Below are 21,475 nucleotides of genomic sequence, written 5' to 3'. Positions count from 1 at the left end.
CGCCCCACCCTGTGTCACAAGGGAATGCAAGGCCTCCCCGTACCGTCCTCGTGGGTGCGCACCAGCTGCGGCGGGCTGCGCGGGCCGTCGCCCGGCGTGGTGAAGCACAGCACGGAGGTGAAGTACTCCGTGAACTTCTTCAGGCCCCCGATGTAGCCCACGTGGATGCTGTCCTGGAAGTTGGGCCTCACCGTCACCACGGTCACCTCCTCCGCCTGCTCCGGCTCCCAAGCGATCAGCTAGGGGGGCAAAACAACAGGGTCACAGCCCCGCGTGTGGGGGAGAACCAGCCCTCAGCCCCACGGCTGCCCCCTCAGCAGCCTCTCCTCCAAAGGATGGGTGGGTGAGTGACGGAAACGCCCGGGGTGTCCACTGATCATGGGGACCAGAGGGACACCAAGACGTCAGATCACTCCCCCAGCCCCACAGCAGGAAGGGCTGCCTGTGTGGGGGCTCCACAAACCGTTCCAGCTAGCGAGCAGGGTGTATGGGGGGCATTTCAAGGCCAGAGGGGCCCATTATGGGCATCGAGTCTTTCTGACCTCCTCCGTAACATAGCCCGGAGACCCTCGCCCAGTGATCCCTGCGTTAAGCTCAACCATTTGTGCCTGAAGGAGCACGGTATCTTTCGGTCTCTATTCAAAGGGGTGGAGGAATAGCTCAGTGGTTTGAGCATTGGCCTGCTAAACCCAGGGTTGTGAGTTCAATCCTTGAGGGGACCACTTAGGGATCTGGGGCAAAACCAGTACTTGGTCCTGCCTAGTGAAGGTGGGGGGGCTGGACTCAATGACCTTTCAGGGTCCCTTCCAGCTCTATGAGGTATATCTCCATATATTAAAGACACTGAGTGATGGAGAATTTACAACCTCCCTTGGTGACCTGCCCCGATACTTAATTAGACAGACTGGAAGGTTTGACAAGGGTAGACAGAGCCAGATGGTGATAGATAAGCCAAGGATGCCTTAATCTACTTTCAGCTGTGGCAGAGCCCTGACCTTGGGAGCACCGGTCAGGTTTGTTTCTGATGCGTCCGTGTTTCCAGCTAGTGTGTCTTTTGGGAGTAAGATCCTGTATCTCCTCTCAACTCAGCTCACGCCCCGAGCCTGCTCCTGCATCCAGGACACTGGAGTTTAGCTTTCACGGGGCGCTGTCAGGGGGAATGGAGCGGCTTTGCAATATCGGTGGAAACGTTCCCAGCGCTGGGTTTAGCTTGCCCCCAAACACTGCAGCACTGGGCTCTGGCAGGAGACTCACCCAGAGCAAGGGGCCCGACTACTTTCATTGCCCGGGCTCAGTGAAGGGCAGACCAGAAAACAGGGAAAAGGCAAATCTGATGCTTAAAACCAGGTTGCAGTCAACAATCAAAGGAGTTGTTAGCAACACGGGTCGTGTCGGGGGTGTGTGATTATTTTTGAATATATGATTTTTAACCTTTAATAAAGAGCATTTTAAAAACAGCCTCTGTATTATTATTATTTGCGGTGGCAGGTGCTTTACAAACACAGAACGAAGAGACGGCCACTGTCCCAGACAGCGGGCAATCTCGGAGCGCTTAGCAACTTGGCTTTACAAACTTCCCGGCTCCCGGCCACGTACGGCCACCAGCCAACAAGCTGAGCTCTGAGGTGCGTGCGTCCTGGACTCCCACTGCCTTTTCACTCACAAGCCGTGGGGGACGTTTTTGCTTTCCCCAAAGGAACAGAGATTTCCTTTGGGGAGGGGGCGTCTCCCCACACTTCTCTTCAGGACAATGCAAACCCTCCAGCGCATCTCCAAATCAAAGCTTTTCATTCGGAGTCTCTCATTTATTCGGAGTTGATTAAACATCAATTAATGGCGAAAAGCAAACACTTGATGCGTTTTAATAAGCGTTTGTATTTATCCGTACGAAACAATAGACAGCTGATGCTTTGTGATTAACTCCCCCGATAACAATGCACAATAGCCTGCTTTGCTATGGCGTTACATTTAGAAGGGACGTATAGGCATTAAATTGGGACCGTGGAAGATAGCCTATAGCAAGTTAATTAGCTACTAATTAGGCCCTAAAATACTAATCAAAAATACTAAGTGGCATTTAATAAGTATGTTAAATATCCTGCTTACTCTGGTTATCTCGTTTGTTGGCAATTAAATTCCTGAACTTCTTTGCAGTAGATTAAGAAACAAGTATAATATTTTAATTCAATGTAATTAATGTAAAATTGAATTAATTACGATATGGAATTAATTACGGCGCATTGGAGGCTGAGGTTCTGTGTAAGTGTTAACTCTTAGTAAATATTATTTGAATGGTCAGGCTTGACTCAATTAGAATACCTGCTTTTGGGGGGTTTTAAATGCAAAGGGAAGCCATTTTTGTTAAGGGTCTGGGAAGCAGACACAGGAAAGACTTTTCCTTGGAAAGAGGTTTAGAAAGTTTGAGGCCACGAGTGCGAAATGAGGGTTTAAGCAGAGATGCTGTTGATTTTATTCACATTGCCGGCTCGCTCCCCCTAGCGGAGAATCCAAGATGGTGGCACCGTTCCTGGGGAAACTGAGTCATAAACACTGCCTTCTCACTAATTAATCCAACGAACCGCAGTTCAGAGCAAAGATGGATTAGCGTCTCCTAGTACAACCCTGAGTGTTTGCAACACACGGGCACAATGTGTCCTGCCCACCCTGTAGCAGCTGGCTCACACTGAGGATAACAACCTACTATTGCTGCCAGCTAGTGGAGTTACTCTGTTAGCTCAATGGGAGAGGTTGGTGCTGGAGGTCCCAGTGATGACCCATGGAGAGGGGGATGCTGTTTCACTCTCACCCCAGAGGGGGGAAGGAAATGAGACATGGACTGGCTGTAGCTCCCAGGATCAGGCTGGGTTTCCTCCCCCCTGAGGCCTGTGCTGCTGGTGGGTGTCTCAAGGAGTGGGTGCCATCCTGTGCCTTGTGTTGTATTTGGAGCTGGGGAGCCCTCCCCCGTACCTTGTATCCCTGGTTGATGCCATTGATGAACTGGGGGCTGGGCGGGTTCCAGGTGAAGCGGATGGTGGTGGCGTTGGTGGCCTCGGCCTGTACGTTGCCCGGGGGCACGGTGGGAACTGCAGGAGAGGAGGGCAGGCTTAGCATGGGGGTGGGGACGCTGTGCGGGATGGAGGTGCTGCCTGGGCCTTGGGCTTGCGGTCAGGGGCACTGGCAGCGGCAGCATCTCTCTGATCAAGCAACCTCCCTCCCCGCCACGGCACCGGGCAGGCAGGGAGTGGCAGGCTGGGCTCCCCTCCCTAGCTGCGCTGAACCCCAGCGCCCCACGGCCACCCCCCCCCCACAGTGAGCTCTGAAACCCCTGGGGGCAGGGGCGCCTCTCCCCCAGCCGCAGGGCAGGTTCGCTCCGGGGACCCAGCAGCGCGGCTGCCCGAGCAGCCTAGCAAATGCTGCTTTGCAGGGCGGTGATCTGGGTCCGGAGCCCACTGCTGATCACCTGGCCCCCAGCAGCTTGTGAGCTGAGGCCAGGCTTCCGAATCCCCCGGGGCTCCACACCCCATAGCCCTTCCCTGCACAGACTGGGCCAGCGGAGACCCAGCCCCCTTCCCCCGGAGCTGGGGAAAGCCCCCCCCTCCTCGCCCACCTCCCTGCAGGGTCCACTCGGTCACCCTGGCGCTGTAGACCCCCAGGCCGGCGCTGTTGTACGCCGCCACCTCGATCTCGTAGTTGGTCCAGATGATGAGATCCTCCAGGAGCAGGTTGTTGACCTCGGCATTAGTGATGTTCTTGAACTGATAGCCGACGGGCAGGCCGGCCAGGCAGAACCTGGGGGCAGGGGGAGGGCAAGTCAGGCCAGCGGGCAGCCGGGCCCCCTCTGGCTCCAGCAGGCCCATCCGGTGGGAGCCAGGCAGATGCCGCCCTGGGAACCGGCCGGGTGGGGAGGGCCGGCTCCCCCCCCCAGTGGCCTACCTGATGAGGTAGCCTTTCAAGAGGCCGTTCTGGTGGCTCTCAGGAGGCGGCTGCCACTGGATCATGATGGACTGGTTGGTCCTGCCGCTGGCGATGACGTTCTGGGGGGGCGCGGTAGGGGGCTCCTCCGGCAGGGACACCCTGGGAGGGGAGGCAGCGAAGGTGGTGAGTGAGGCCCCCAGCATCCTGCCCTGGCCAGCTCCTGGGCCACGCAGGCGGCCACCCGGCCCCACCTTACCTCTCGGTGTCCTGGCTGAACTGCCCTTTGCCCACGTCGTTGGCAGCGCAGAGGCGGAACTGGTAGGAGCGCGCGGGCACCAGGCCTCGCACCACCACGGAGGTCGCCTCAGGGTCCACGCTAGCCATGAGGGTGGTCCAGGGGGCGTCTGCGGAGCAGAGAGGGGAGAGGTGGAGCGGAGAGCTGGCACGGGGCTGGGGGGCAAACACGGTCCTTTCAGTCACCAATAGGCCCCATCCCCGCTCCCTGGCCTGGCGCCCACTGCGCTGCTCGGCTGCACAGGACACGTGGGGTCCCCGGCTGGCTCCCGGCTGACAGGAGCCAGTCTGCACGATGTGCTGCAAGCGAAGCCGCTGGGGCGTCGAGGGCGAGCCCCAGGCCCCGTCCCAATGGCGTGCAGTTACTGCCACAAACGAGGGAGCGGTGTGTGGCCATTTGCACACACGCTGGTAGCTGGACTTCCCCCCTGCCCCTCGCAGGTTCCCCCATCGGGAGCCCAGTCGGGTGGGCCAGGCCCATCCACGCCTGTGCCCGCTCGCCAGCCCCGGCGCCCCGGCGCCCCGCTCCCAGCGCCCCGCGGCGGGATGGAGGTGGCAGGGGCCTTACTGTTCTCCGAGACCTCGAGGATGTAGTGCAGCAAGGGGCTGTTCCCGTCGAAGGGCTTGGCCCACGTCAGGTTGATGGCACGTTTCTCCAGCGGGCTCAGCGTGGCCACCGGGTTCTCCGGGGCATGGGGGAGCTGCCTGGAGGGGGAGGAGAAACCAGCGCTGGAAACAGTGGGACAGCTTCAGAGGGGACACTGCCCTGGGGGGGCAGGCAGGGAGGAGGTGGGGCAGGGAGCTGAGGGCGTTTGGGGCGGGTCACAGGAGCTCACCCAGGTGGGATCTGGCATCGCGAGGGCAAGCCTGCCTGTATTGCCAGGCTGCCACGGCACAGGGGCGCTGTAGCCTATGGCCTGGCTGCAGGGTGTCCCGGTTAGCCGCATCGCAAGGGAGAAGGAGATGCTGTGGCAGGAGGAGGCAGGGTGCATGGGCAGGGGGATGCCATAGAAGGTACACCGTGGCAGGAGGGGACCCCGTGGCAGGAGGGGGCAGGGTGTGTGGGCAGGGGGATGCCATAGAAGGTACGCCATGGTGGGAGGGGACCCTGTGGCAGGAGGAGGCAAGGTGCGCGGGCAGGGGGAAGGGGGAGATGCCACGGCAGGAAGCCGGGAGGGTGTCTAGGTGGGAGGATGAGCCCCTGCAGCGTTCCTGTCCCAGGCTCCCTCACCTGACGCGCAGGTGGGCGCTGCGGGAGTCGTTGCCCCCGGCGGAGAGGACCCGGCAGGTGTAGGTGCCGATGTCCCCGGACCAGGTCTGGGAGATGTGCAGGGTGCCCTCCTCGTCCAGCCGGAGCCGCGGGATGCCGTCCACGCTGACGGGTGCGCCGTCCTTCTCCCAAATGTACCTGCCGCAAGGCCACCACGGGCTTCAGGGCTGGAGCTGGGAATGGAACCCAGGCGTCCTGACCCCAGCCCCCCTGCGGCAACCACCAGACCCCACTCCCCTCCGACAGCTGGGGGAGAACCCAGGTGTCCCAGCCCCCACATAGCCCCCAGACCCAGCCCTGTCTCTCCGTAACGCGGCGATGGCCCTTGCTCCGGAGGAGTCCTACCGGCCCCCCGGGGGAACGCAGCGCATGGGCTGCCCCGTGCGCGCTCTGCCCCGTGAACGCTGACTGCCCCGGGGACGGCGGCAGGGGCATGGCACAGCTCCCAGCCTCCTGCAGGCGCTGTACCCAGGTCGGGCACCGGGTGGCGGTGCAGAGCTGCAATGCCACGGCTCAGGAAGCTGGGCATGGGGGGGCACCCGAGATGGCAGGGGGGGCTCCCGCAGCAAGGCAGCATTTATTCCCCCCATCAGATACTCAACCGGGGCCAGGGGAGTGGATCAGTCAGGGCTGGGGTCTCTGGCTCTGCGGGGAGGGTCCCCTGGCTCCCACCTGCCCAGCACTCGGGGGGGTTAATTCACCCACTGCATCTCTGCCCTGCCTGGGGAAATGGGGACGTCCCTGCCCACCCCCCTGGAAGCAGGGCTGGGACCCCCCAACCTCTTCCCCCCCCGCCAGGGAGCTCTGGGAGCAGGGCTGGGACCCTCTGGACGCCCTGCCAGGGAGATCCGGGAGCAGGGCTGGGAGCCGGGGTTCCCAGGACGGATCCCTGCTAAGCCAAGGCCACGTACCTGACGGCCACGCTGGGGTCGTGGGCGACGCCGCAGCTCATGGAGGCTTTGGTTCCCTTGATGACGCTCTGGTCCTGAGGGGGGCTGGTGATGCGGGTGCGGGCTGGGGAACAGACACATAGTGAGCAGCAGCCCCCACTCGTGGGAATGTGGGGGGGCTCTGCCAACAGGGGGCCAGCCCCGGCAGGGCTCTGGGGCGGAGGGCAGGAGAGAGCGTCACAGCCTGGCTGGGGGGGAGGGGGAGGGTTCGTGCTCTGCCCTGCCATGCCAGGGGCCTGGGATCGAACTCCACGTAAGCCTCACAACGGGGCCAGCAGGGGGTGCTGGGGAAACCGGGCCCCGTGGTGAGAGCCGTGCAACGCTGGTGCTGGGGCCGTCGGTTTGGGTCTGGCTGGGGCCCAGCGGGGGCTGATGGGGCAGGGCCCAGCAGAGGCGGAGCGGCCTTACCCCACACGACGAGGTCCGCAGAGGCCTCGTCCACCCCACGGGAGTTGGTGGCCAAGCAGGTGTAGCTGCCGGCGTCGGCGATGTGTGTGGGGCTGACGAGGAGGCTGCCCGACTCCAGCAGGGTGAAGCGCGGCAGCTGCACCGAGCCGCTGGCCAGGATCCGCTCCCCTGTGGGGAGAGGGGAGAACCCCGTCATCCACGGGAAGCGATGGCCAGGGAGAGCCTGGCGCCCGGAGGCCAGCCCAGCGCCGTGCTTCCGAGCCACACAGGGAGGAGCTAGAGGGCCAGGAGACCTGCCTGCAAACCAGCCCGCTCACAAGTGACATGAGTTTGCAGAGGCCTGCAGGGCTGGGAGAATAGGGGGGCTGCGGATTGAGGGGCATCGACGGAGCTGGGCAGGGTCCACCACACCTGCTCTGTGCCTGGCTCTGAGCCCCTCAATCTCATGCTCACCGAGCCGACCCCCTGGCCTGGCCTGGGCTGGAAATGCCAGCAGGAGACACTGCCCGTCTCCCGGGCACTCAGCCGGGGGCGGGCAGCGCGGGCTTTGCCCCGGACAAGAAGAACCTCCTCACAAGGAGCGTTGCGGCCTTAAGAGCGGGCGCTGGGCGGGTTTTGACAGGGCAGTGACGGGGGCCGGCGGGGGAAGCAGCGTAACCTGGAGCTGTCCTCCCAGAGGGGGCGGGTGACCTGGCATGTCAGGAACAGGGCAAGATGCCGCAGCTCCTAGAAGCGGGACATGCCGGGGACGCGGCAGCAAAGGGACCTGGCTTGGCTGCCACGTGCCCGATGTTATGGGGCAGGGCACTGCTCGGGGACTGAGAGCCCAGCTGAGTCCCCCACAGGCTCTGCCCACGCACCGTCACCCCCCACTGCCCTCTGGCTCGGGGGCATGGCACAGGGCTTTGGGAGCTGCCAGCTGCAATGAACGGGGGCAACACCCAGTGCCTTCCCCCCACTCCTTCCCCCAGCTCCAGCCAGGGGGCAGGAGGAACCAGAACGCGGCCCCTAGCCCCAAGCTCCTGCCTCAGGCTGGATGCCCTGCCCAGGTCACACTAGACCAATGCCCACATGGGATGCTATGAACCACCCTCTGCGCTGGCTTGGCATTAACCCTCTGACTGCTCCCCCTGTCTGAGCAGGGGGGCCCAGCCTCAGCAGTGGGGTAGGGACCAGGTGGAAGGGGGGCGCTGCCCTCGGCAGCAGGAGGTTGGGCAGCTGGGAGAATGGCCAGGTGCCGGCTGGGAAGTGAGGGAGGGCTCTGCATGGGGATGATGCATGGGGCAGCAGGAGGGCTCTGCCATGGGGCGGGGCTCTGGCTGGGGGAGGTTGGGGTGCTCACAGCTCTGGGCCCTACAAGGACCCCAGGGGACTGCGCCCAGAGATGCAGCGCTGGGGCGTGGCCCATCCTCCCCGTGGGCCCCCTTTACCTTTCTGCCAGGTGATGGCCGGCCTCGGCGCCCCCGAGGTCTCGCAGCTGAGAACCACGGACATGCCGTCGATCACGGTGCTGTCCAGGGGGCCCTTGGTGATGTTGGGAGCGATGCCTGAGCAGAGGAGACACGGAGAAGCCTGTGAAGCAGCTCCTGCGGCCCAGCTCCGAGGTGACCGAGCAGCTATTATCAGGCTGCGGCAGCCCCTGGCCCACTCGGGCTCTCAACACCTCGCCCTTGGGCTGACCCATGCCAGGCGCTTGGGAGCCACTGCCACCCTGAGCACCCTCCCATGCCTGGGGAGAGGCCCCGCGCCCCAGTGGCTTTTGCTCTCGCAGTTGTTCGGCACCCTTCTTCCCTCCACGCTGCACGAGGGGTGGGGCAGCACTGCCCAGCACGGGACAGGCAGTGAAGGGGCACCAGGAGCAGTGCCCCTTTTATCCTCAGGCAGCATCTCCCGCACCCTGTGCTGGGGCATTGGGGTCAGCACTGGCTGCCAGGGGAGAGCGCCCCCTCCTGAGATCCCCACCCCCACAGCACAGCGCCCCCTAGCGCCACACTGGGGCATTGGGGTCAGCGCCTCCTACTGGGGCGCCCCACAGCACAGCGCCCCCTAGCTCCGCACAGGGGTCAGCACTGACTGCCAGGGGAGAGTCGCCCACCCCACTCCCTGCAGAGCCTAGCCAGATAGTCTCTGGAGGTCTCCCGGCCAGGGGCAGCCTTGGCCCGTCCCTGCTGGGCTCCCAGCCTGTGTCACGCTCGAGGGGCTGGTGCCAGGCTCCGACGGGCTCAGGACCCGAGAGTCCTGGGCCCACTGCTGGGCGCTATTCCCTGGCCTGCAGGGCTGAGAGCTGGCACCTACTGGTCACTGCCAGGTACGTGGAGGTCTGCACCTCGCCGGCGGCGTTGCGGGCGAAGCACTGGAACATGCCGGTGTCATCGGGCACCAGCCCGCTGATCTGCAAGCTCCCGTCGCCCAGCAGCCGGAACCGCGAGAGCTTCTCCACGTGCACGAGGGCCGTGTCCTTGTACCAGGCCATGGCTGGCGGCGGGACGCCTGCAACCCAAAGCCCGCCCCCGAGAGGCAGCGTTAGCCACGAGCAGCCCTGGGTCTGGGCAGCAGCAGGGCACCGGGGGTGGGGGGAGACACGTTACCTTTGGCCTGGCAAGGGATGGTCACCACCTTCTCCATCTCGGCCGTGACGTGCCTCTCCGGCTCCTGGACAAACTGGGGCGGCTCTGCAACGAGACCCCCAGAGGTGGAGGCAGGAACAACCGGAGCAGCCCACTGCCCTCTCCCCGGCCACTGGACGGAGCAGCCAACCGGGGGCACCCCCAGGGCCTGGCTCTGATGGGCCCCAGCCGCGGGAGGGGCCCTGGCTGAGCCGCAGGAGGTGCTGGAGGCAGCGGAGGGGCTGCGGGGGGCCCCACTGCCTTGCTGTGCAGCCCTGGGGAGCGCGCCCGAGACAGCCCGGCAGCCCTCAACTCAGCCCGGGCGCTGGCGCTGATACGCTCCTCCCCACAGGCCCCTGGCACTGAGACCCCGGAAGGAGCAAAGGCAGGAGCCTGGCCAGGCTGCCCCGGCTCCTCCGGCGCCTGCAGGCTGTACGGTGACCCAGCACGACAGGGCCGGCGCCGAGACCTCCCCAGACTCGCCTGGGCCGCCAGACAGCCGGGCCCTTACCCAGCACGGCGAGGAAGGCGCCCTCCGCCACGGCGGGCACGCTGCTGCTGCGCAGTACGGCCTCGCACTCGTAGTACCCGCTGTCGCCCAGCGTGGGGTTGAGGATGGTGAGCCGGCGGTTGTAGTCGCTGAGCCCGCTGGAGAGCGGCGCCCCGTCCTTCTTCCAGACGATGTGCAGCTTCATCAGCGGCCTGGGGGGTGAGGAGAGCATAGGAGAGCCGCCCCGGACACAGCCCCCGCCCCCCGCCCGCCCCGGATCCCACTGCAACCGGAGCCTCCCAGCCCACAGGGGAACGGGGACCCAGGCATCCTAGGGGGAAGGAGGTTTCAGAGCAGCTCTGGGCCAGGGATCTGGTCCCTCTACGTTTGCAGGGCTCAGCAGAAGGGGACCCCGAGCCCGAGGGGAGTCTCTGGCCACAACCACAGCAGGATACCTGCCCATGTCACTGGGCTGTCTCCCGCGCCTGCAGCGGGAGGAGGGTTTGGAGCCGGTCTCGACCTGCAGCGTTTCCCTCTGCACTGCATCCCTCGAGCTCTCTCCTGGTACAGTGTCTCTGGGGCCCAGCCAGGGACCTCCCGCGCTATGGGGCAGAGGCAGGCAGAGCAGACCTGACCCAGCAGCGCCCCCTATCACCCAGCACCAGGACACCAAGGGGCCTTTGTAGCCGTCCCCACCCTGGGCAGGGCCCACTCTGGGGCACATTCTCCGCATCTTGGGCCAGCTTCCCATGCCAACCGGGGTCCCCCGGCAGCTGGCAGCACAGATGGGGGGCGGCACTATTGCTATGCCAGGAACCCCACCTCACACCTAGAGAAGCCTGCTCAGGATCCGCCCTAAGGGACAGCCCTGGATAGGCCTCAGACGAGTCCAGCCCCCGGGACCTTAGGGGGCAGCTACCGACCTGGCATTGGCCACGCACTCCATGGTCACTTCCGAGGTGCCGGCCACCACGCTGGTGTTCCTGGGCGGGATGATGATGGTGGGAGCGATGGGATCGGCCGGGCCGCCGACATCTAAGGGGAGCCGAGGCGGCAGAGCAGGTTGTTAGAAAGCGCCCGCCTCCTCGGCAGATGGGGCTCGCGGGGAGGGGCCATGCACCAGCACGGAGGGCCAGCGAGCCGGTGTGAGTCGAGGGGGAGGGGGCTGTGCTTTCGGTGGCTGGGAACAGGCAGCAGGCGAGTCAGTCGGAGCCCCGCAGTCCTGCCTCGGAGACCTCCCCAGGCTCCGCACGGCTCCGCTCTGCTCCACGCCGACTCCCGGCTCAGTGGGGGCTAGCATCCACCTGCTCTCCATCACGGCCTGGCCCACCAGCTGCCCAGACACGGGGGTCCCGTGCCCAGCCGGTCGGGGATGCCAAGGGTGCTTAGCTGAGTGCCTGGCCATCCCCTTTGGGAAAGGGTTCAGGGGGTTCTGTAACCCACCCTCCCGCATGGTCCCTACAAGCCCTGGAGGGCATCGGGCATCCATCCCTGCCCCCTGCTACGGTCTCCCTGGGGTAATCTCGGCAGCCCGCGCCGCCCGCGGCTCCAGCAGAGAAGGAGGGAATGGGGAAGTGTAGAAGGCAAAATAATTGCGACGATAAAAAACCCTCATGTAGGTGCTGTAAAAAAGGGATCGGCGTGAAAGTTGCTGATGTAGCTGAATCCATAAACAGGCCTTGGCGTTGTTTATTGACATGGCGGGACACATCAGTACAGCACGACGGATGAATGGCGCGCCAGGCTGGGCCGGGCAGATAAAGCCCGACAGGGAAAGCCAGAAAGCGGCCGCGGAGCAAACAGCAGGAGGGAGAGAGCAAAGGGATGAGCTCGCGCGGGCGCTTTGTACCAAGCCTGGGCTTTTTCCGGGGGATGGGTCACTCGGCGCTGGTCAGGGAGGGCCATGGCCAGGTGAGGTCAAAGGGGAACCCAGTGCTCATCGCAAAACCACCGTGTCACTCGACACAACTGGCAGGCTAGGCCCCGGCCTGGGAAAGCAGCGGCGGTGGGTCGGGATTGAGGGGCACCGGCAGAGCCATTGGGATGCAGAGCCCAGGACAGGAATTGCACAGTGGGGCGGAGCTGCCCCATGCAGAGCTCCAGTCCCTGCTGACAGCCCCGCATACGTGGGCAGGAAATGCTGGAACCAACAGAACCCATGAGAGCCACAGGGGAGGGGCGGCTCCCTTGCAAAGAAATCCAGCCCTTTCTGCAAGGGGGCGCTGCCCAGAGCTGCTGCTATCCGCCCCCCATCGCCAGGGCCAGGGCAGGGGATGTGCCGTGCTGAGGCCAGGGGAGCCTGTGGCGGAGGGAGGGCGTACGGGGAGGGGGCTGGGCTGGTGATATAATTAGTGCCTGCCGGCTCCTGCAGCACGGCCCAAAGAGCCGAAATAAATTTCAAGGAGGCTGAGCTGTTAAGTCAGCAGAAGTGGGAGCCTCCGAAGAGATTTACTGCAAATTAAATTTGGGCCTGAGCCAACGGGAGCGGGGGCCAGAAAGCCAGATGCACAGAGACAGCCCTGTAAAATGGCCTGGAGACACTGGGGTGGGGGGGGGGGGGGGGGGAGGGGGAGACCCTCCTGGGTGGGGAGCGATGGGATGGGACGGGGCCCTGACGGAGCCAGGAGAGCTATTAGCAGGGAGCAAGTCCCTCAAAGAATGTAGGGAGTGAGCTGCAACCCCCACGCCCTGGTCCACCTTCTGTGGCTGGCTGCTCCCCCCCGCCCCGGCACCCACGGCACTACAGAGCCAGCGTCCCCATTTAGGCTTCCCTGCTCCCTGGGCAGTCCTGGTTAATGCCAGGCTGAGCAGGGGGGCCCATCACCCTCCTCTTGTTCTACACAGACAAGAGAGAGTGCGCACACACCCGCCTGCCTGCACACATGCCCACCCGTGCACACACACACGCCCGCCTGCACACATGCCCACCCGTGCACACACGCTTGCCTGTGCACACACGCCCGCCCATGTACACACACCCGCCCGTGCACACATGCCCACCCGTGCACACACACCGGCCAGCCCGTGCACACCCACCCGAACACACCCGCCTGCCCGAGCACACCCGCCCGCCCGAGCACACACGCCCGCCTGCACACACACACACCCGCCTGCCTGCACACCCGCCTGCCCGAGCACACCTGCCTGCCCATGCACACCCGCCCGTACACACACACCCACCCGTGCACACCCGCCCACCTGCATACTCGCCCGCCTGCACACAAAAGCTACCCCAAGCCTCTGGTTGGCCTCACAGTCACCCCTTGCCTCTCCTCTCTCTCAGACTGCCCCCCCCCCCCCCACGGCAGCACACTGCACCAAGTCTGGAGGTTGCAGCTCCAAGCCAATGCCAACACCCCACCCCCTGGATCTGGCCCTGTGCCAGCAGGGCACGTATTCTTTCCCTGCGATTCCTGGATTCCTCCTCTGAGGAACAAGCCCCTGGGGCAGCCTCCGGAAGCTCCAACCAGCTCCCTTTACACCCCCCCCGGAGCCCGGCACTTACTCTCCACGGTGAGAGTGATGGGCTGGCTGGTCTTGTTATCCCCGTTCTTGTCGTTCACGGCCTGCACGTAGTACCGGCCGGCGTCGGGCGCCACCGTTGACAGGATGACCAGGGTGTTCTCCAGCGTGATGGCTCTGGCAGGGGCAGTGCAGAGGAGACAGCGTGAGAGGAGGGGAGCAAAGGTGCGGGGGGGATCTTTGGTCCAGAGCCAGTTCAAACTCGTCTCCGGACATTCGGATCCAGGGCTGGTGGGGAAGGCAGCTCAGTGCCTAGCTCAGATTCAGTTCACACTCTCCCATCGTGGGTTTCACTAAGAGGGTAAAATACCCCAGCAGGTGCCGAGCGCAGCGCAGGAAGCCACAAATTAATGAGCCCGCAAAACCCTTAATCTCGGACAATGAGCAGAATTTACACAATTGATCACGTCTGTCGTTATGTTGCCCAGTGCCTAAGCATTGAGGGAGGGGGCCGACAGATAGGACAGTTGCCGATTAATAGGTTTTTCTTTTCTTTTTTTACCCAATGATCTAATCTGCTGGAAACATAAAATGGTTTGAGGAATATATTTTGCCATTAAATATGAGATAAAGGAGTTTTATCTCCTCAATCCTGCTTTGCAAATAGAAAAGAGACCAGTTCAATTCCCACATAATGTGGGTTACAAATTCAATTCCAGCTCGCTGCGGCTGTCGGCGCCCAATGCTGCCGCCACCACTGCGTGTGTGTGTGTGTGTGTGTCCGTATTTGTGTGACTGCGTGGGAGTGTCTGCCTGGGTGTGTACCTCTGGTCCGGAGACATGGGGACAAGTGTGTGTCCACTGTATAAGTATTTATATATCCACACATGGGAGTGTGAAACGCACCCTGGGAGCATGTGGCTCCTCTAGCAGCTGGTCTGCATAAGAAGTTACAAGCCTACTACAGCTGCCAGTGAGTGGAGATGCTCCTTTAGCTAAAGCAGCAGACGTTCAGGCTTTTAGGGCTTCAGAGTTCAACCTCCAGGGATGCCCGGAGCAGAGGGGCCGTTACCCATGCTTACGTGTGTGTGTGTGTCTGGAATGTCTCTATCTGTGTGTGTCTTATAGGCTATGCAATCCAGAACGATTACATGTGTGCAGGGCTGTATCATGTAATATTGGTATGTATGTTTACACACGCCATGTACATGCGCATGGCCGAGGCTGGACACCACCTCGCTATTACCTGTGTGTGTGTGCGTCAGGTAGGTGAGCACACAAGCAGAGGGGAGGGTGGGATGAGAGCGATCTTTCCTAAGGACTAGCCCAGGGGACAACGCATGTCTCACTATGAATGTATCTGTCTGCGTGGGGAGAGGGAGCCATTTTTTCCCCAGCAGACTATTCCAGCCTGCGTGAGTGCCAGCGCTTTCCCTCTCCCATTTCGTCTGGTTCCCGCTTTTTTTTTTTTTTTAATTCATTTTCTCAATGATAAACAAAACCATTAGTTTGTCAAGTCTATCTCCGGATCCTAATGTGATGCGCCCGCGACATCTGTTAAGCATCCTTAATGCTAGTTTAACAAGGACAAATCCAGTCGAGTTCTTTTCGCTTTCTCCCATTAGGTGAACGTGGCAGGGTCTGGATGGATTCTCTCCGCTAATGTCTCTGCCTCCCTGCAGTCAGGTTGGCGGGAGGGGGGATCGGGACGTCTGACACGCGTCTGAAAGGCTGCGAGAGAAGTCCAAAATGCCCTACTGCGGCCTCAAAATATAGATGGTCCAGGAAACAGTACTTTGTCTGCCTGATCTCAAAGCAGCCTGACCCACAACTTAGCACAATCCAGGGATGCAGGTACACCCCCATATGGCTCCACCTCCCTGCTGTGGCCCCACCTCTCCTCAGGTGGCAGCAGGTTTCAGAATTAAGATGAATGAGGTATCTTGGAGCTATTGTTTCAGGCTCTCTGCATACTCAGGCAACCAATAGTCATGCTCAATTCACATTTTCAAGCTTTTCTTTGCATGCATGAGAGCTACAAATATATAGATGTTCTTCATCGTGCGACTCCAGGAGCTGTGGCCCAGGCCTACAATGCCCAGACTTTAAACCAGCCCTCGGACCAAGCAACCCTGTCACGCATGACAAGCTCACTGCACAATGGCGACACCGGTGTCACATGCTGGGAGGCAGCAGCATGTCATGGCATAGCAGCCAGGGCTGCCCAGAGGGGGGGGCAAGTGGGGCAATTTGCCCCAGGCCCCGGGCAGCCCCGTGAGCCCTGGCCGAGAATCCCTTTCCTGGCTAGAGGTGCCTTTTTACTTACCCGGCGGCGGTCTGGGTCTTCGGCGGCATTTCGGCGGCAGGTCCTTCAGTGCTGCCAAAGACACGGAGCAACTGAAGGACCCGCCGCCGCAGACTCGGAGCACCACCCGGTGAGTATGTCCGCTCCCCCGCTTTGCCCCAGGCCCCCTGAATCCTCTGGGCGGCCCTGATAGCAGCAGCAGCAGCGTGTCTCAAGGCTGAGAAGCCGCATGGCAATGGGGTGGCAGCCCTGAATAATCTGGGCGTCACGTTAACAGCTGTGCCAGCCGAGCTGGTGAGAAGTGTGATCCCACAAAACCCCGGAAAAAGTGGCAGCCCTAGACTGACCAGCCTGGGCTAATTCTTTCACCTTGGGGCTGCCGGAGAGAGCTTGGGGCCATCTTGTTCTTTGCACTCAGGGTCGGCCGGGATGGAGCCATCAGAGCTGGGAATCTCACCCAGCTGCGGAAGGCTGCTGGGCCCTGATGCATGCTGGGATGGGCTATCCCGAAGGCAGGGGACCTCAGCAAGCAGGCGCCCAGGACTGGGGGTTTGCATAGCGCTGGGAACCCAATCGCTACAGAGATCTTTGAGGTCAAAAGGAACGTGGCTCCCCTTCGCAGGACTATCCCCTTCCCTCTGCTGGGAAGAACCAGCACTCCACGGGTCCGTCAGCAGGGGGTGCTCTTTGCTCTGAAATACTTTCTGAGCAATGCCCTGACGCACCATAGGAGGTGCTGTGCTGCAGCAGTTGGGTTATTAGTGTCCTGGCCTGGTTCTGTTTTGCTCCGGGCTTCCCCTGGAGCGTTCAGCCCCTTTGCCGTATTCCCGGGCTCCTGCTGGTGTGCCGCGTGGCTGTTTGCTGTCCGGTGGGGGTGCCGTGATGGCTCTAAGACCAGACTATAAAGCCCCCTGGAATCCCGGGGATGAAAGGGGCTCTAGGAATGTAATGACAATAATAATAAATACTTTGCACTGATACCGCTTGGCAGTGACTGTATGGAACAGCCCAGTGCCTGGGGCGACTGGCTGCTGCCTCGGAGGTGACTCCATTGAAAGGAAATTAACCCTTCATGCGTTTGCCAGTTTAAAATGGAAAGCGTCAGTTAATCTGTGTCCTGCATGCAAACAAGGCAAGACACAGTGCCAGCTGCTCTCAGGCCTGGTCAACGCCGCTAGCTCCGGTGCTCAAGGCTGGGAAACGTTTCACGCCCTGCCCATCAACCGAGCCGCCGGGCTGGGTGAACTACACTGACGGGAACACCGTTTCCGTCAGTGTAGGAAGGGTCTATGCTACAGCGGCACACCTACAGCGCTGCAGCCGTGCCGCTGTAGTGTAGACGTACCCTCGGACCCAGTGCTGCTCCGCTGGTGGGTCACGGGGTATGCTCTGGTGTGGCACCCCTCCACGCACCAGTGTATCAAGATTGGAGGTAAAACGACAGCACTGAATATCCTGCAGAGAGTGGCACGGTGCAGGTGCTGTCTGGAAGTGGAGAAGGAACTGGGGGCACCAGGGGGCCAAGGCCTTACGATGCCAGAAGGCCGGTAAGGAGTGGGAGAGCTGAGGGGATGCTAAATGGGGAGAATCCTCTGCATTTTGGATGCGAGCTGTCACCATAAGCAGCTCCATCACTGCCAGCCTGCGCTAAATAAATGAAGAGCTGCCGTCTCCTCGGTACCCATTGTTGCCATGGGTACATTTCCTCCCTCTCCCTGCTCTCCGAGACAGGGTTCTGTAGTTAGTCAGTCGAGCTCCTGCAACCGCCTGATCATTTAATTAGGGGACAAAAGCGAATCAATCCCAAATAAATAAACGACTAAACAAACCCACCCCCGGCTGCGTGCTCGTCCTGGCGTGGGCAGGACATGGCTAGTGGGTTGATAAGCGGCTGCTAATCACCAGGCAGGGGGCAGGAAGCTGAATTTCCCGGTCAGATAGGGGGCTCCGAGGGCTGGTGGCGACATGCCACCCTGGCCTGCCTCTGCCAGCCTGATAGCATTCATCAGATCCGTATCTCCACCCCGCAGACACCAGCCGATTCGCTCCCAAGGACCCCTTTGAACTCCGCCGTGAATATTAATCTGCTGTAATTGCCAGGAGCAGGGTGATGGAGCGGGCGTTTAATAGAATCAGCGCGCAGAGCCCGGGGAGGAGGCGGGGGGCTGGTAGGCAGGCTGGCTCCCCAGAGGGCTGTTCGCCAGGGGAGGACACGCCGGAGCGCACACTCCCCCAGGGGAAGGTGCAGTACAGGGCCCCTGGAGGCGATGGGGGACGCGCTCAGGGGTTTCTCTGTCTCCTGACGTGCAGCAGGCGCTTGGCAGGCAGACGGGTGATGCTAGCGGGCCGACGGGGAAGAGGAGAGAGAAGCTGGTGCGTGGACAAGTGCAGGAGGAAGGCTTGGTGTTTCCCTCCACACCGCCGTCCTAGTGTGCTCGGTACGCTACTCCTGCCCCCAGCGTGCCCTGCGGGGCCGCGCTGCTGCAGGGGGGGCACCGTAGGATGCAGAGTGAGCGCTGCCCTAGTGCCCGGCTGGATTGCTGCCCTGGGGACTGCGCCCAGTACTGCCGTGCGGGCGGCCTGGGGGGAAGTCGCCTTGTGCAGTCGGGGTAGGCTTGCCTTGCTCTGTAGGGGGTTATTTAGTTAGACGACCCCCTGCCTGCATAGGCCACGACAACCCCCCACAGGCAGCAGGCCCCAAACCTTCACCCCGTCCCGTTCCAGCCAGTGCCGTTGAGCCACCGGGGCACCTGTCTTTGGCCTCCCTAGAGTCAGCGGCTTCTCCCCACCCCCAGGTGTCCCTCCAGGGCTGGGGCTGGGACCAGGCCTGACTCACATGCGGCTGCTGGGGGGGATTTTCCGGCCGTCCCGGAACCAGGTGACCTGGGGCTGGGGGAAGCTGGCGATGCGGGGGGCGTGGATGACGGCCGCTTCGCCGTGGGACACGCTCTGGTGCGTCTCGCTCTCCTCGAAGCTGCCCATGTCTGGAAAGCAAACAGAGACAAAGGCGTCAGGGCCGGCAGGGAGCCGGCAAGGTGCTCTCGGAGCCCAACGCCGGAGCGTGGGCTAAGGAGGGAAGTGTCTGTGTCCGTCTCCTTGCCACAGCGTGGGCCTGCCACTCGCCCCCATCCTGAGCAGGGCCAACGTGGCTGTCCTGGCCTCGCTGCTCAGAAGGACACGGGCGGCTCTTTGTCTCCTACTCGTGGCAGGGCTAGACTCTCCTTTGCTGCAATGCCGACACAAAACTTCGGCCATGGTTCAGCTGCTGGTGTGCAGAGACCACAGCCCGACATGTTGACCTGTACTGCCTCACTGTCCCCTTGTGCCTCCCCGCTCCGCCCCCATCCACCTGTCTGCATCCATCCCTCGTCTCATGTCTTTGACTTTGACTGGAAAGGCTTTGGGGCAGAGACCGTCCCTTTGTTCTGGGTTTGTACAGCGCCTGGCGCACTGGGGGCCAGGTGCCACAATGAAATAACATATTGGGGTGACCCATAGAGGGCTGTGAACCCCTCCTGCCGCCACACTAATAGACCTGGTGCTGCAACCCAAGTGGCAGAGGCTCATGCTTCGAGGTCGTGAGTTCAGTCCCCGAAGACAACCCCCCCATGCTCCATTCAGCCTGCCCGCTGAGCACATCTTGGGGAGCGGCGTGCAGGGCGAGCTGAGGAAACGAAGGCGCACCCATTCAAGGCTCCAAACCCTCTGTGGATAACCCCCGAGCCCTCCAGCACATGGGGGGAAGTCGACAGGGCTGAGTGCGTTAGAGAAGCAGGAGGAAACACTATTTATATCCACTCTTGGGTATTAGGAAAGACTATTTCACTAGGAGGGTGGTGAATAGGGTGACCAGATGTCCTGATTTTATAGGGACAGTCCCGATTTTTGGGTCTTTTTCTTATATAGGCTCTATTACCCCCCACCCCCTTGTCCCGATTTTTCACACTTGCTGTCTGGTCACCCTAGTGGTGAAGCACTGGAATGGGTTCCCTAGGGAGGTGGTGGAATCTCCATCCTTAGAGGTTTTTAAGGCCCGGCTTGACAAAGCCCTGGCTGGGATGGTTTAGTTGGCATTGGTCCTGCTTTGAGCAGGGGGTTGGACTAGATGACCTCCTGAGGTCCCATCCAACCCTGAGATTCTATGATTCTATGAAAGGCCAGCCGTGTGGACGGTTTGAGCCAACTCATGACCGTGGCATTGAGAGCAAGGTCAGTCTCACTCTGCCTTCTTACTGCTCAGCCGTTTGCACCCTGGACATTTATCGCGGTTTTAAAAAAACAGGAGTAAACTAGGGTGTGTGAGGAAGAGGAGAGGGAGGGGAGATATTTTATTGACTTCCCTTAATTGCTGTAATTAAAAACATGTAAAGAATCTTTTTTTAACGACTTCGCCATTATCATTAGTTGTTAGCGCAGCTGCCTTATTAATTTCTCATTAGCTTCTTGATTTGTCATCACTCTTCGGGAGCGGGGCTCGTGGGGATCTGGCTGGGACCAGCTTTGGGGGTGACTCTGGAGTGGGGTGGGGCTCACATCCAAACGACCAGAGGAGAAAGCCAGTCCCTCAGCACTGGAGTGAAATCACCGCTGGGCAGGGGGCCAGCACGATACCCAGGGCACTGCTTGAGCCCTGCTTTAACTCACAGGATTAAGTATCGCGTGCTAGAGCCCTGCAGAGGTACTGCAGCCCAGTCCAGACACAGAGCCACCAAACTCAGTGCACCAAGGCCTGAGCTGCAAAGGCCCCGTTACCGCTGAGCTGGATTGTACCAGTCCGTCACTGCTCGGAGACACAAGCGGGGTCTTGCTCAGACAGCTTCCTCAGCTCATTACCACGGCCCGGAAATCCCTTGCACTGCGGAGGGTGGGCCGAGTTTCTGAGGAACCCAGGACAGTTCTCCTGGGTGTGCCGGTACTTTTTGCTTCATAGATTTGTAAGGCTCAAATGGCACTTGGGGACCATCTAACGTGACCTCCTCCGTCACTGAACACCCTCACCCCCGTGATTCCAGCATGCAGCCCTCACCTTCTGGCCGAGCGAGAGCGTGGCTTTGAGAAAGAGTCTGGATTTTCCCTTCGTTACTGCTGAGAACCGGTGACTCTCATGTCCCCCATTTCCCTAGCTCTACTGTCACAACGGTGAATTGCGTGCGCCTTATTTCCAGCCTGTTCTCGCACCAGCTCCCAGCCAGAGCCCGCCGGGCCCGTCACTGTAGCTTTTTCACCACATTTTTCAAAGGAGCCAACGAGCGGTTCCGTTACCCAAACTAAAGGGTAGACGAGCGTTTGCATATTCAGATCCAGCAGCTGTGAGTCCCACGGGGGCAGCTCGGGCTGGGTGAAAGCCCTCGCCGGGTGTGTCAGGGACGGCGACTGAGGGAACCTCGTCCTGCCGTTTTTATATTTCACCTTGAAAACTGTTGTCTGCAACAGGCTTGTTATACCTCAGCCTGGTCTGCGCTGCCTTGACAATCCGCTTAGCCACACGCTGGGCTGGGGCTAGTGTAAGGGGCTGGTTCGTCTCGTGATTTGTCGCACGCAGAGCCCAGCTGAGAGCAGGACCCTGTGGCGCTAGGCGCTGTACTTAGCCATGGCAGGAGACAGTCCCTCGAAATCTAAACAGACGACGGGGGATCATTCTCCCCCAGGACAGCTGGAGAACGGGGCCCGGAGAGAGGAAGTGACTCGCCCAAGGGCACACAGGAAGGCTGTGGCAGGGCTGGGCCCTGAACCCGGATCTCTGGAGTCGTAGCTCAGAGGCCACCCTTTCTTTCT

At 61.4% G+C, this 21,475-nt stretch overlaps 1 protein-coding gene across 1 annotated transcript in view; it reads right to left on the bottom strand.

Moving 5' to 3' along the window:
- The window catches only part of SDK2 (sidekick cell adhesion molecule 2), a 153,492-nt gene that overhangs the window by 29,215 nt on the left and 102,802 nt on the right, over nt 1-21,475 (bottom strand). Inside the window, exons 4-19 of the mRNA XM_026654563.2 lie at nt 18,537-18,684; nt 13,439-13,572; nt 10,857-10,968; nt 9,955-10,145; nt 9,426-9,509; nt 9,133-9,327; nt 8,268-8,384; nt 6,838-7,005; nt 6,391-6,493; nt 5,441-5,617; nt 4,778-4,914; nt 4,172-4,319; nt 3,934-4,074; nt 3,608-3,789; nt 2,968-3,083; nt 44-239 (exon numbers count right to left, since the gene is read on the bottom strand). Of these exons, the coding sequence (XP_026510348.1) occupies nt 44-239; nt 2,968-3,083; nt 3,608-3,789; nt 3,934-4,074; nt 4,172-4,319; nt 4,778-4,914; nt 5,441-5,617; nt 6,391-6,493; nt 6,838-7,005; nt 8,268-8,384; nt 9,133-9,327; nt 9,426-9,509; nt 9,955-10,145; nt 10,857-10,968; nt 13,439-13,572; nt 18,537-18,684 (2,349 nt within the window). The remainder of the gene's footprint in view (nt 1-43; nt 240-2,967; nt 3,084-3,607; nt 3,790-3,933; nt 4,075-4,171; nt 4,320-4,777; nt 4,915-5,440; nt 5,618-6,390; nt 6,494-6,837; nt 7,006-8,267; nt 8,385-9,132; nt 9,328-9,425; nt 9,510-9,954; nt 10,146-10,856; nt 10,969-13,438; nt 13,573-18,536; nt 18,685-21,475) is intronic.

The sequence above is a fragment of the Terrapene carolina genome, unplaced genomic scaffold (genome assembly GCF_002925995.2).
Source record: "Terrapene carolina triunguis isolate 2854851 unplaced genomic scaffold, T_m_triunguis-2.0 Scaffold192, whole genome shotgun sequence".
In the NCBI taxonomy this organism is placed as follows: domain Eukaryota; kingdom Metazoa; phylum Chordata; order Testudines; family Emydidae; genus Terrapene; species Terrapene triunguis.
Note: the sequence above shows the minus strand (reverse complement) of the source record. Positions and strands in the feature narration are given on the sequence as shown.